Source organism: Tachypleus tridentatus, chromosome 8, assembly GCF_004210375.1.
Source record: "Tachypleus tridentatus isolate NWPU-2018 chromosome 8, ASM421037v1, whole genome shotgun sequence".
Lineage (NCBI taxonomy): Eukaryota > Metazoa > Arthropoda > Merostomata > Xiphosura > Limulidae > Tachypleus > Tachypleus tridentatus.
This window is the reverse complement of record NC_134832.1, coordinates 140,630,701-140,646,620: the sequence shown is the minus strand read 5'-3', so window position 1 is coordinate 140,646,620 and position 15,920 is coordinate 140,630,701. Positions and strand designations below refer to the sequence as shown.

Below are 15,920 nucleotides of genomic sequence, written 5' to 3'. Positions count from 1 at the left end.
CAGCTCCATTTACCTCTCATTTTAAGTTTATTATTCTATTTATCTTTTATTAGTATTTAGAACATGTACATTGAACAGCGTCAATAAAAATACAATTCAAAAGATTAGCTTTTTCTTCAGAAAGTTACTAACAATTTCATCAGAAAACAACATTATAAATACACATTTAAAAACAAATGCACAGCACAGTAAAAAATAAAAATGTTAACATTTTCAAGGTTCCTAAATTTTTTGTTAATATTCAGAAAGAAAAGCTACCTTCTGATTAATTTGTAGCAGTACTGAAAAATTTAGGTGTAATTTTATTAATAATATAATTTAAAAATATTCTTTACAGTATTGAAAAACTAGTTTACAAATTAAAAAAAAAATTGTTTATTACTTATTCAGGTCTCAGACCTGAAAATGCTTACCTTAAAAATTCATCTTAAGTTTGTTTTTTTAAAAAAAGCAACAAAAAAACAGTATAAAATGATGATTTAAAAGAATGTAAGATACAAGTGTCATAAAACATAATAAAAAGGTTTACATAATAAACTGTAGCTTTAAAAAAAATTACAGTTCTAACTTGAGAAATGTATTTATTATTGTTTAAATCCTTTTCATATGGGAAAACCTGCATTTTTCACTGTCATACTAATACTTAAAGTGCAATTCTGGCTAAATGCCACATTTATACTTATCTACAAAAGTAATAAAAATAGGTCACACAACAGATTGAAAGCACCTTGACATACATGCTTGCCACAATCACTATTTCCAACCCTTCAAATGATCAAAAGTTATTAATATAAACTTGTCTTTAAACAGTGCACATAATTAAGCAAGACTAAACTTGTCTCTCATCATCAATGCCACATATACAGTGGCAAAATAATCTGAGAAAAATATATTTGTTCCAATTATTAGACCAGATTTATTTTTTTTACTGATCATAAGCAAACCTAAAGTACAAAAGTAGCTATACTATACCAATTCATAGTTTGAAATAACACCCAACTATCACCTTATAAAATATCCAAATCTCCCCTGATACATTATTATCAGATAAAAATCAACCCTTGTACTTGATAAATAACACTAAAAACTTCTCTGATAAAGTAGTTTAAAATGAAAAATTCTCAGTTGATAGAAAGTTTAATATCCAAAACATACCTGATAATAGTAGTTCAAAATAGTACCCAAATGTTTACTGACACAATACTTTAAAATAATGCCTAACCCTAACCTGATCAGCAGCTCCACCTTTTACGACAGACTTGATATATATTCCTAATTTTTCTTGTGTAGCTCCCTGAAATCAAACACAAAAGAAACATTCATAAGTGGGCCAACAAAATATGAGAAAGGTCATAATTAAAAAACAGCCTTTAAGAAATAACTTTGCTTATCTGAACAGAAAGTGGACAAAACAAAGAACAAAGAAACTTCTTTGGATAGCCAGATATGATTACACAACTGCAACTAAAAAAGTAAGAACAAATTAAAACTATTTTAACGAAAAATTATATTTAATATAAACCACCATTTAAAACATAATAGCAAACAAATACATCAAATTAGTCCCTGCTGTTGTTATGTTACACTCATTTTAAATCCTATAAATGTAATATTTATATCTTGTATGTATAAACACTTTTCGTACAAGACACTCAGCCCCCTAGTGAATAAAACATGAAATATATATGAAAAATAAATATCACCCAAAAATACTATAGCTAGACTTGCAACATGTTATTTTTCCTGTTTTAATAGAAAACAATTTACCACACAATTAGGTAGTTTAAGTAATTTGTTCTCTGACACACACACACACACACACACACACACACACTACACGTTAAATAAGTAAAAACACAGAAAAGTAATAATTTTTTGTATACTGATTAAGTCCTTACCTGTTTTTGAGATTAGTATCAGTAACACAGTTACCACTACTGGGGATTGAGAATAGTGTTAACTTAGCCTAGATTAAAAGCTCCAGACATTAAACGGATACACTATTTTTTAAAATAAAGTCAGGAAACATGAGAAGGGTAAAGTAAGGGAGAACTTAAGACAACAAATTTTCCAACATGACATACATTTCTTTGTTTATCATCCGTATTTAAAGACAATGATATTTTTAACATATGCAAATACTTTCTGTCATGTTCCTTTGTTTGTTGTTTTTTCTGTGTGTGCACTTCTTAAGGATTTTTGCAATTTTCCCATTATACCATCACAGTTCTGGCAATGTTAAACTAATGCTAAGATTAGAGTGTTGCTATAGAGGCATTGTTTTAGTCTTGTTTCAAATATCCTTCTTCTTTGTTCTATGTATATCTTATCATGACTACATCTAATTTGATAAATTCCAGATTCATCTGAAATCTATCTTGGATATTTAAGTGCTTCTAAATGGTTAAGAAATTATAATTTGTAATGGAAGCTACTTTATAGCCCTTTAATTGAAATGATTTTAATTTTATTTTGAAAAATGACAGAAACAAATGGTATACTAATGAACTTACTTTGAGATGTATTTAATGGAGTTAATCTTATTCAAAGATATTTGTCACACACTTTTGTCAGTATCTGTGTATATGACATCAAAACACAGATTAACACAGCAATTATATGTATAAAATATGCCTAGTTTTTAATTTAAATGGTAGATGGTGTTATAGGAGCAATGACATGCTGATAGCAAAAGAATCTCAAAATACCCAGGATTTGAACTCGTAGTTTTTAACGAGATGATGTTTACTGAGTGATGACATCTCACAGGTTTTTCACAAAAGTAACACTAGACATGTCTAGTATATATTTCACCATTTCGAGTTCAAGTTTTATATTTCATTTGGCTGCTTCATGACTAAAGCTGGTACATGCAACGAAACTGCTACTAGCTCGTTAAGTGTTCGGGAAGTTGAAACAACGATTTTTTGTTAACGTCATTTGAAACTCTCATTATCAGAACAAGAAAGCTGCACTAAATGAAAATACCTTTAAGTTTACTCTACAAGAAAACAAATTACTAAGCAAAAACAACACGTGAGAAAATGCCATGACTTTCTACCAACTGACCCTGTGATTAAATTACACAATAAGGAATTCTTTGGTTGTCTGATCAAACGTAACCAAGTCCACTGCATAAAAACGCACTTCGGTCATCATCCACTATAAGGTTGTATCACGTTTGACAGGTGCACAGAGCCACCTCGTAGCAGCAATGTTAAGCTAAAAATCGCATGAGAGAGACGGTTCATGGTCACATTTCCAAAGCACGTACTTCTTACTAACCCGTTCTTACGCAGACTTTAAAATTTAAAAGTAAAAATAAAAATCCGGCATTTCGCTCATTCTGAAGATAGGAAGACAAGTTTTCCTTGCCACAATGATAAAATATTTTATCCTAATTATACGCACAAACACACAAGGACAACAACCAAGATGTATCCAATCACGCGTAAAATCGTACAAGTTTAGGATACACGCATCAAATAATAATCATCCCTATTAAAACACCCTGGAGGGAAAAAAAGAAAAGAGAAAAAAATATTTTGACTTCGTTTTCGGGCGTTTCCCAAATCTAAAACCTATAACACGCCTACCAGAATTATCTGTTCTTTATCTTAATACACATTTGACAAAAAAAAAAAAAACTTAAAGAGGAACACGCATTAAATAATATTTCATAACTTCATTCCGCAAATTCGAAAACACGACACGTGATTTCATTACCCATTTCTTTGAATGAATGTGGTTATAAAAGATACTGATGGTAAAGCAATGGTCAGCCATGTTGGTCCTCATTAATATTAGTTTTTACAACACTAGTGTCGTTCCGAAGTCAGATGTGACATTGTAGCTTACCTTACACATTTTCAACATTCACAAATAACTTCTGCCGTCACCCTATCTAAGTTTATTCATAAAAATGTGATGTTACTCTGATTACTAAACTCGTTTGATCAAGGCATGGGTCAACTGTGGCCAACCTATCAATTGTTTGTTTAAATTAAGCACAAATTTACACAATGGCCTGTCTGTGCTTTGCCTACCACGAGTATCGAAACCTGGTTTCTAGCGTTGAAAGTCCGCAGACATACCGATATGCCACTAGGGGCAATCAAACCCTTTAAAACAAAGGTATCAGTTTTGTCTTGAATAATTACAAATACAAACAGTATGGGGTTAGATTCGTGGAGAGAGGCAAAAAACAAAAACAACAAAACAAACAATATTCTGTTATTATTAAATACGGAACTACAGAAGTGTTCTGTCCAGAACGAAAAGGAAGAGACAATAACACGACAACGTTAGACATCATTATCTTAAATCATGCTTTTAATTTAAGATAAATATCGGGATGATTATATACAGCTTACAACTGGCGAACCAATGGACTGGTTGTCATTAAATCCTTAAGGTTCCTCCCCCTAACAGGCGACGCGGAAGGACTGTCGTTTGGTTCGACAACCTATACCTCCATCAAATCTCTACGTCTTCCTTACGTATTGAATGAGTACGTCAGATAGTAAATAAACGAGGAAGTGTTACCTACCTATATATTAGAGATATTCAAAGGTGCATAACAACAGCATTTCACGTGAAACAGATTGGAACATGATTTATAGGCTAGAGTGCGAAAATGTAAATCCAATGGTTTATGGTTCCAGTCCGGTTGTAAAATTCTTGCTCAGCACTCTGGCGTTGTAGATACGCTATACGAATGGGTGTTTTTGAGTACCCGGAACGTTTTCTGCAGTCTACCAGTTTAAAATCAGAAATGGCGCAACGCTCCCTGTAGTTTTATCATTTCAGAATTAGAAATGGCTGTGCGCATAAAACTCTTCATAAAGGCTAGTGCGATAATAATACTAAGAAAAATATACGGAATTTCCTCCATTATTATTATTATTAGTTCCTTAAACATCTGGACTTCTCAAAAACTGTTATTAAAGTACTAAAAAAAAGTTATAATTTTTCGTGTCGAAAAGTATTGGCCACACCCATTTCGTAAATAAAACAATTAAATTACTCCCACTAGGTGTCTCGTATCCCACTGCTGAGTGGGTGACCTGTTACTCTCAACAGCATGTTAACATTGCCCTCGGTCCTTCTGCTGTAATAAATATAATACGAGGAATGTACTACTACCTCAGACAGTGGATTATATATGTACCGAAAGAAAATCAGTATTTTATGAGTCCACTCAAATCTGGCACCTCGAGTATTGTTACTTTAATGTAACAGACAGGGGCGTAGATCCTGGGGGGTGGAAGGTATACACCCCTCCCTTCATTTTAGGTGGGGTTATGGTGCACACAATCATCCCCCCCCTACAGTTTGGTCTGTTGAATAGTTTTATTGCATCACAAGCCTACAAATTGTGTGTTTGTTCTTGTGATTCTCGTGTTCATACCAATAAAATTACATAATTAGGCCTAGATGTAGGCCTTTTCAGTAGCCGAAATGTACATCTTTAATATAGGCGTGCTTCTAAGCTTTTCGATCTAAGCGATAGTTCGTATCAGTCAGTAGGCCTAAGTATACATGCAAGTATCGTGGCAACAAGATTACTCTGACTGCATATTTACAGCTTTCAGGTTCACGTACTCAGAGATTACCAATTTGCAAATTGAACAGGCCACATAAGTGGTCGCAAAAATCATCCCCCCCCATCGGGTGTAAAAAATCTACGCCCCTGGTAACAGAACCAGTTTATCAAAAACTTAAGATATACAAGTACATACAAAGACACTTGTTTCTTTAATTTTATTCCAGTAAGGCTTATACAACTGGTTGTCATTAAATCCTTAAGGTTCCTCCCCCTAACAGGCGACGCGGAAGGACTGTCGTTTGGTTCGACAACCTATACCTCCATCAAATCTCTACGTCTTCCTTACGTATTGAATGAGTACGTCAGATAGTAAATAAACGAGGAAGTGTTACCTACCTATATATTAGAGATATTCAAAGGTGCATAACAACAGCATTTCACGTGAAACAGATTGGAACATGATTTATAGGCTAGAGTGCGAAAATGTAAATCCAATGGTTTATGGTTCCAGTCCGGTTGTAAAATTCTTGCTCAGCACTCTGGCGTTGTAGATACGCTATACGAATGGGTGTTTTTGAGTACCCGGAACGTTTTCTGCAGTCTACCAGTTTAAAATCAGAAATGGCGCAACGCTCCCTGTAGTTTTATCATTTCAGAATTAGAAATGGCTGTGCGCATAAAACTCTTCATAAAGGCTAGTGCGATAATAATACTAAGAAAAATATACGGAATTTCCTCCATTATTATTATTATTAGTTCCTTAAACATCTGGACTTCTCAAAAACTGTTATTAAAGTACTAAAAAAAAGTTATAATTTTTCGTGTCGAAAAGTATTGGCCACACCATTTCGTAAATAAAACAATTAAATTACTCCCACTAGGTGTCTCGTATCCCACTGCTGAGTGGGTGACCTGTTACTCTCAACAGCATGTTAACATTGCCCTCGGTCCTTCTGCTGTAATAAATATAATACGAGGAATGTACTACTACCTCAGACAGTGGATTATATATGTACCGAAAGAAAATCAGTATTTTATGAGTCCACTCAAATCTGGCACCTCGAGTATTGTTACTTTAATGTAACAGACAGGGGCGTAGATCCTGGGGTGGAAGGTATACACCCCTCCCTTCATTTTAGGTGGGGTTATGGTGCACACAATCATCCCCCCCCCTACAGTTTGGTCTGTTGAATAGTTTTATTGCATCACAAGCCTACAAATTGTGTGTTTGTTCTTGTGATTCTCGTGTTCATACCAATAAAATTACATAATTAGGCCTAGATGTAGGCCTTTTCAGTAGCCGAAATGTACATCTTTAATATAGGCGTGCTTCTAAGCTTTTCGATCTAAGCGATAGTTCGTATCAGTCAGTAGGCCTAAGTATACATGCAAGTATCGTGGCAACAAGATTACTCTGACTGCATATTTACAGCTTTCAGGTTCACGTACTCAGAGATTACCAATTTGCAAATTGAACAGGCCACATAAGTGGTCGCAAAAATCATCCCCATCGGGTGTAAAAAATCTACGCCCCTGGTAACAGAACCAGTTTATCAAAAACTTAAGATATACAAGTACATACAAAGACACTTGTTTCTTTAATTTTATTCCAGTAAGGCTTATACAACAAATACTTTAATCGTCTTGAAGATCCGTAATTTGAAAGTGTACAAGTTTTATTTTCGTATTCATGTATTGCATGTGGCCATAAGAGTTTGTGTTCCTGTTGACGACTCTCAATTTCAAATATGGATTATAATATCGTTCTTTTTAGAACAGAATATATCAGTAAAATGGGCGTAAGTGTAACGGTAGTCCCTCCCAGTTTCCATTTAAACCGTCCAACCACAACCGATCATAATACAAAATAACTTACGTCGTGATGTAGAATATATACGAAAGCTTCCCTTTTCTAAAAGGATGTTTAACATGTTCCGTTGGATGGCTTCTGCCACAACCGAACTGCTTAAAACACAGGTTAAACACTTAGCTATACGCGTATCTGTTAATCTAGGCATACAAGATTGATAGAGGGGAACACTCCTACATTCGTGTTGTTGTCCTTGTGGTATGTCGGTAACCACACCCACCTGATTCCATGGCAAATAACAAACAAGAATAATCACTAGCTCCGCACAAGAATGATTGCAAGTAACAAGTTTAGTCGACAGATGGCAACATCTTAAATGGTCTAATCGCACATTTTTTGTTAAATTTCTAATAAAGTTTAAAATTTTTGTTCCTTGACGTTCAGTATATTCAATAAGTCACTTAAATTCACTCTGCATCGTTCTTTTGTGAACGAAGTGAATAAATTTTACGAACACTAGTTTCGAAATAATTTGCTTACATGGAATTATGAACACTGTTGAATAATAACTCGTGTTTTCTATGTTAAATCCCTCTAAACACACACACACGCGGTGAAATAAAATCAGTTAGTTTTGGGTAATACAAAAAAGAACTGTTTGGTAGCTAAATCATCTTGGCCTGGCCAGATGAATAGGGCGCTTGACTCACAACGTGCAAGTCCAAATCATCGTCACACCGAAAATGCTCGCCCTTTCTGCCGTGGGGCCATCAAAATGTAACAATCAGTTTCACTATTCGTTGGCAGTAGGTGATTATCACTAGCTACCTTCCTTCCAGTATTTTGCAGCTAAATTATGGACGGGTAGTAGAGATAGCCTTCGTATATCTTTGCGCGGTATTCGTAAGAAATCAATTCAACACAAAGTGTATTGTAGCTTTGTGGTAACCAAATAACGCGTACAATCCGGCAAGACCATCAAGCCCCCTGCTAGTACAGCGGTGCCTCCGGATTTACAATGCTAAACTCAGGGGTTCGATTCCCCTCGGTGGGCTCAGCAGATAACCCGATGTGGCTTTGCTATAAGAAAACACACACAGATCATCAAATTCATTAGTTTGCTTAAACACAACGGTATTTAAAATCCAAAACTACTTCTGGTAAACGTTAACAACGCATAATTTTATACAGATCGTGTTCAGAATTAGAACTCGTTTTTATTTAATACAAATATCATCACATATTTACATTCAAGATATAGAAGCCCTAATTCGAGGGTCGCGGATTCGAATATCTGTCACACCAAACATGCTCGTCCTTTCTGCCGTGGGGGGAGTTATAATTTTACTGTCAATCCCACTATTCATTTGCAAACGAGTAGCCCAACAGTTGGGGGTGGGCGGTGATGACTAGCTGCCTTCCCTATAGTCTGACACTTCTAAATTACGGACGGCTAGCGCAGATAGCCCTCGTGTAGCTTTGCGCGAAATTCAAAAACAAAGAAAAAATAGGTTATGGAAGCTCGGTTTATAGTTTTAAGCTTGCAGGCTTGCCACCTAACCATTGGGTGGAGGGAAGGCTTCACTTGATATAATAAATAAACCTAATATTCCGAAAATTGTTTAATTTCACAGTCTTAAGTTCAAGGGAGGTCCAGTTCAATCTACACGATAATCAATGTGTGTTATCGGCTTATATACTAGTTTAAAAGAATTCCACTCCTTATTAGTAACCCTAAACACAAGTGAACCAAAGAGAGATAAGCTGAATCTATATCATATAATGACTAAATAATGTGAAGAACTGAATAATGGCCAATGACACTTTCTCTTCACTTCACTTATCCAGAGTTCAGGTTTTATCTCATAGTGAATATAAAAAAAGTTCACACCAACAGTATATTTGGTTTCTCTACTCGATATATTTATTTTTTGGCTATTTTCGGTGTCGTGGCTGTTCCTTTTTCACTCTTATCACGGAGTAACAAAAATAATCTAACGACGTAAACTACTAGCATATCCATCTTGTACACATGTTGTTGTTACATTTATCCTTATGTTTTCTTTTATTTGACCTTGCAAATGTTTGTTTTGTTTTCTTTAAATAAAAGGTTGTACAAAGCTTTGGCGTTTCAACCTGAATGGCACGTAATGTGATACATGGTTGACACTCCAGACCATACAGTAATACAGTTCAGGCTTAGACATCCTTAATTCACAACCGCTGACCAGATAGAGGGGCAGCAATACACGTCGCTTACTATGTAGCCATTCGAGATTGACTGTCACATTTCTAACGCCCCTATACTGCTGAAAGCGCGAGGCATATTCTTAGGCATATCGCTGTTTAAGCCATATCATATTAATACGCTGCCTGTCTCGCTAAACTTTTGACCACAAACAATGCAGTATACACCTGAAACTTCACTGTCAATGTAACGTAAATCAAATTTAAAACGTTGCTTGTGTTGTAAACAGATTATACAACTCCTTATAAATTGGAACTAGAATCAGCAGAGCGTGATTCACAGAGGTCACATGCGATGACTGACGTACGTTGTTTTGTCCTGTGAAAGTAGTTCACTATTTCACTTAGGTACCATAACCAGCAGCAGTTATGAAACTCATCTCACATAGCTGGGTCACAAGAAGAAACGTAAACAAGTAGAGGGGATTATAGTAAAGACAGTTTTGACTTTATACTCTGTAACCGAATAAATAGACTAATATATTAATTAGATGTTTATTACTTTGGGCTGAATTCATAATTTAGAAGACAGAGGAGACAAGGAGTTAGAGCCTTCATTAATAGCAGACAATTTCTCCGTACCTTTGATTTATTATATAAAACAAAAGAGGTTCCCTATTTACAATACTCAGTTTCTTACACACAACAGTATGGTTCCTCTGTTACAATACAATACCCACAGATTCTCACACAAAACGGAATAATTTCCGTCGTTTACAATACTCAATTTCCCCTTTACAAAAGAATTGTTTCCCCTGTTTACAATACTCACTGTTTCTCACACAAAACAGAATAGTTCCCTTGTTTACAATACTCACTGTTTCTCACACAAAACAGAATAGTTCCCTTGTTTACAATACTCACTGTTTCTCACACAAAACAGAATAGTTCCCCTGTTTACAATACTCACTGTTTCTCACACAAAACAGAATAGTTCCCCTGTTGACAATACTCACTGTTTCTCACACAAAACAGAATAGTTCCCCTGTTGACAATACTCACTGTTTCTCACACAAAACAGAATAGTTCCCCTGTTGACAATACTCACTGTTTCTCACACAAAACAGAATAGTTCCCCTGTTGACAATACTCACTGTTTCTCACACAAAACAGAATAGTTACCCTGTTTACAATATTCACTGTTTCTCACACAAAACAGAATAGTTCCCCTGTTTACAATACTCACTGTTTCTCACACAAAACAGAATAGTTCCCCTGTTTACAATACTCACTGTTTCTCACACAAAACAAAATAGTTCCTCTGTTTACAATACTCACTGTTTCTCACACAAAACAAAATAATTCCCCTGTTTACAATACTCACTGTTTCTCACACAAAACAGAATAGTTCCCCTTTTGACAATACTCACTGTTTCTCACACAAAACAGAATAGTTCCCCTTTTGACAATACTCACTGTTTCTCACACAAAACAGAATAGTTCCCCTGTTTACAATACTCACTGTTTCTCACACAAAACAGAATAGTTCCCTGTTTACAATATTCACTGTTTCTCACACAAAACAGAATAGTTCCCCTGTTTACAATACTCACTGTTTCTCACACAAAACAAAATAGTTTCCCTGTTTACAATACTCACTGTTTCTCACACAAAACAAAATAGTTCCCCTGTTGACAATAGTCACTGTTTCTCACACAAAACAGAATAGTTCCCCTGTTGACAATACTCACTGTTTCTCACACAAAACAGAATAGTTCCCCTTTTGACAATACTTACTATTTCTCACACAAACAGAATAGTTCCCCTGTTTACAATACGGACCTTGTATTATAAATTGACATTTTCACCGATAGGCGAAAACTTAGTATCAGGTAAAAGTCTGAGGTCTAATACCTATGCATCTTCCTCTTCCCACCACCTGTACGAACAAAAGCGCATACACACACACACACAGCGAGAGAGAGAGAGAGAATAAAAGACAATTCTTATCACAAGTGTTTGTAGTTTTAATACAATACTACAGATAGCCAGTAAGGAGGGCAGATATCAATCACGCTGACACGTTTTCTTTTTATCAGTTACTGGACTGGTTCAAGATGTTTTTGAACATTGATCTGACTGACTGGGGTTATTTCACTGCCACAGGCACATACATGTACGTCAATCTTTGGAGATTATTTTGGGAGGTTTTTTCTTAACATCTCAAATTCCCCAATGTTTACCAGTTTCAGATAAGCAATGAAATAAACACAAAGCTGGCACTGAAGGTACTGTTTGGTTATCTATAAAATTAGCAACGAAAGCGTAACATTCAGAAGTACGTAATGCATGTCCAATTATGATTCTTTGCACTAACATCGAGAAACTTTGTTATAAGTAAAGGTGTTCCTCGTGGTAGAAGTTAGTTGTTTTAACTCCGCGCAAAGCTACACGAGGACTATCTGTGCAAGCTGTCCCTAACATAGCAGTCAAAAACCAGAAGGAACACGCCTATTCATCGCCACTTACCACCAATTCTTGAACTACTCTTTTGACAAAGAATAGTGAGATTGACCAAAACACTATAACGTCCCCAAGGCTGAAATGGAGAGCATGTTTGGTGGGACGAGCTCCTTAATCAACTGGTCAGGTCATTCCAGGTCAGTCATTGGGTTTATTGTCATAACACAGAAACTGAGCACTCTAATTTCACTTTCTACATTCTATTCGTACAGGCATTTTAAATGTTGTCAGTTTTTCTGAACAATACGCACTTATTAAAACACAATTTTCGGTTAAAATCTCTTAATGATAAAACGTACCATCAAACGTGAAGTATACCTCCAATGGCAGTTTTTAAAGTACTCTTAAAGTCAGTAGACTTAACTGAAAGAATAGCCTATAAGTCACCCAAGCCTGCTCGGGTCGCTGACTGACCGTTAATTATACTTATTGTAACTTATACTCTCGTCCCCAACTTCAACAAATCACGCTAATGAGTTGGTTATTATGCCCGAGTTACGTAGCGCTATTACAGAAAGCGTGTTACGGGTAACCTGACAATATTAAGTGCAAAGATCAATCAATACAAACTCGGTAAAAAATATCGTTATACCTTTATAAGGCACAGGATAAAACAAAGAAATTCTATGGCTTGGACTAGATTTTAGTTACACTGATACATTTCCGTACTATTTTTACAGTAACAGAGATTTCGACTTAAAAAAAACATACCTATGGTACTATGCATGAAGAAAATACAATCCCTAACTAATAATTATAATAATAATAGACATCGTATTACTTTGCCTATCAACTGATATAAAGGATGGCGTTTTGTTTGTTTCAGTATTTCGGAAGTAGCGATTTGTTTGTGTTTCCACACCTAGTTTATAGATGTACTTTACTTAAAGAGCCTTATAATTTTGGCAGCATGGTTCCAATTATACGAGTCGTGAGGCCGTGATACTTTCTACATATCTTCACAAAATCTGGCAAGCTTTCAGTAAAGGTTGTGTACGTGTCTGTGTGTTTTCTTATAGCAAAGCTACCTCGGGCTATCTGCTAAGTCCACCGAGGGGAATCGAACCCTCAACTTCAGCATTGTAAATCCGTAGACTCACCGTTGTACCACAGGGAGAAATGAACGTTTCTAATAAAGTATTATTGCTAAAAGTTAATGATTTGAGATGAGTGTTGAATTGCACATGTTGTCTTCGTTTATTTTATTAAAAACTTTAAATGTAAAGTAACACAACAAATTAACAATGATAAAATAGACAGATGTTAAATTTATTTTTTATTTTACATCTCTTGTCCGCTGCCATTTAGCTGATCAAACCCGAAAATTTGAAAATTCATTGTAAAGTGTGGATTACTTAAATAACACATTGTTAGTAATACAGATAATAAATTACACATAAGACTGTCACAAGCTTTGACACAAACCGTTGGTAAAACTTTTGTATCTAGATAGGTATCGTATCGACTACCACGACTAGATACGCATTTCTTTTCAGTTACAACATAAACTAAAACTACACCATCTATACTTGGTTAGAATAAATATTTAATACAAGAACATCCAATAATTATATTAACACAATAATATTACGTAATGGTAAGCGTAGAAAATATTGTTAGGAAGTTAGGCTTAACAGTTAGGCTAAAGCAATGCTGCTCGAAAATGGTTACTGTAGAAAATATTGTTAGAAACGTGTATAAATGTTGGGCTAAAAACAAAACCATTACACAACGCTAAATGTAGAAAATAGTTACAAAGTGTACTCATTGGGTAACCTTATCAAAAATATTCACAGCAAATGAAACAAAAAGCTTGTTCTACAAAATCAAACGGTTACTGTAATGAAATATATTTACGTTTACAAAACATGAACTACACGCAATAACTCCTACATAAACGAATATATTAGTTACTTTTACTATTTTGGTTATTCACATCAAGATAATAACCGATACTTTACTATTTCAAAGATGTTTTAACAAGATACGTTATTCTAACTTACACAATACAGCTAGTCTGAGCGTTATTTCCGTACCCAAAATTTATCTACAACACCTATCGATTAACACAGTAAACACTGGAAATTTATACAATCAACAAATGTAGATAGGGAATATAAACACCCTTCTCCAGTTGTGCTTGAAAAAGATTAACTGGCGACATTAGAACTATACGAGGATAGTGATTTTCTTCTAGTAAACTAGTGATGTTGGAGCTTGCTCTGTACCTACCGACATCTTGATGTGCACGATCGTGATGCGAGATTTACGCGCATATTTCACACTCACTGGTTCAACCCGATTGTAATGTTTTGTACTTACTAAACATTATCACAGTTTGTTCACTGTATAAAGCAGACCTGGCGTGTTTTTCAAGCACTGCATACAATTTACCTAGAAATTCTTTATTAACCCTACTAAAGTTTAGAATTACAGGCTTCGAGGTCAAATAACATCTTGATGCATTCTGACCTTGCAAGGTCTTTCTTCCATTAAAAAAAATAGCAGTTTTTATACTAGAAGAACACCGTACTGTTGCATATGGAGGTGCGTAAATATACTATCTTTTAACAACGAGGTTGAAGTAAGTGACAAACTACGAAACCGTATCACTTAACTTATACAGATAATTCCGCGTTAAAAAAAACTAACTTCAAATGAATAATATTCTGGTAGTAACTTTTATGTTCGTGGGTAGTATTGTTGGTGCACGTGTTTGGTTTATTTCCTGGGGAACGAATGAATCGTGAACGGTAAAGTCCTTCATATAAAATGAAATATAAAATTAAGTGAACGTTGAGAGTGATTATATCCATCAGTAATATGTTGCGTTGATAGTGGGAACTTTTATTTATGGAGTTTCTGATTGACAAACGTAATGTGGCAAGTTACGTTGTTACCGTTTAGCCTAGGTTATGGTAACCCAGAAATGTATTTTAACTAGGCCAATGACTTTCTTTTCCAACAGACACTTTTTGTTTTTACAAGAGCTGACAAGTTAATACGAATCACAAGACTAAATATGTACACTATTAGTCTATAAGCACCAATTCTTTGTCATTGCATAAGTCACATACTGTTTAAAACAAGAGAGATTTTTCAAGCACTGATTTTAAACACTATGGTCTACCCAAGAATGGATAACGTTTTGGTCCAAATCCAACAGTCTAAGGGACCTTGATATTTAAATTTGACTGTATGTCGAGTGGCAAGTTTTTAAACAGTTGAATGTATTTTAATGTAAACATTAATTAACCAGAAATGCTATAAATTCACATTGCTACCGCTCTAAATTCCAATCTGATGGTATTTTGTTAAACACGATACATATTGGTACGTCCATCTTGAAACACTTGTGACAAGTAAGCTGACAACAAAGAAACGATACTATGATGGTATACAAGAGAAAATTCGAAACATATAGTATTTACATACTCTCACATACACTACTACCCAGCCATTGAAGTATCTTATAACTTACAGTAAAACAGACATACTTACCAAGCCTCTGGGCTGTATTGTGTAGGAATCCAGAGAGAATATCAGCGGCTGGTATATTGTTATTGGACAAATGACCTTACACAATGCTAGGGACGAGGAATAGTAACAAGTGAGAATCACATTCGATCATAAAACACCTTGCTTACAACATCCACCCTAATCGAAGACCCCTGGCGACAGACACTTTAAATAATAGGACAATGGGTGTCAAGAGTTTCTTGGTCTTACAAAACCACGCGTTCCAAGCGTCTGCTATAGAAGTCACTGCGCAAGTCGATGGGAATCGCGGTGGTCGTGTTGTACAACCGGGAAAACAGGTTTGCAGTTTAATTAGGCGAGGGTCTGACCACT

General features: G+C 35.2%; 1 protein-coding gene across 5 annotated transcripts in view; it reads right to left on the bottom strand.

Annotated features, from left to right (window-relative positions):
* The window catches only part of cno (adherens junction formation factor afadin), a 125,686-nt gene that overhangs the window by 24,875 nt on the left and 84,891 nt on the right, over positions 1-15,920 (bottom strand). For all 5 annotated transcript variants that reach the window (XR_013012984.1, XR_013012985.1, XM_076451786.1 and 2 more), the window contains exon 19: positions 1,229-1,294. Coding sequence is in view for 3 of the 5 variants with exons in the window: in XM_076451786.1 (XP_076307901.1) it covers positions 1,229-1,294 (66 nt within the window). In the remaining 2 variants the exon portion in view is untranslated. The remainder of the gene's footprint in view (positions 1-1,228; positions 1,295-15,920) is intronic.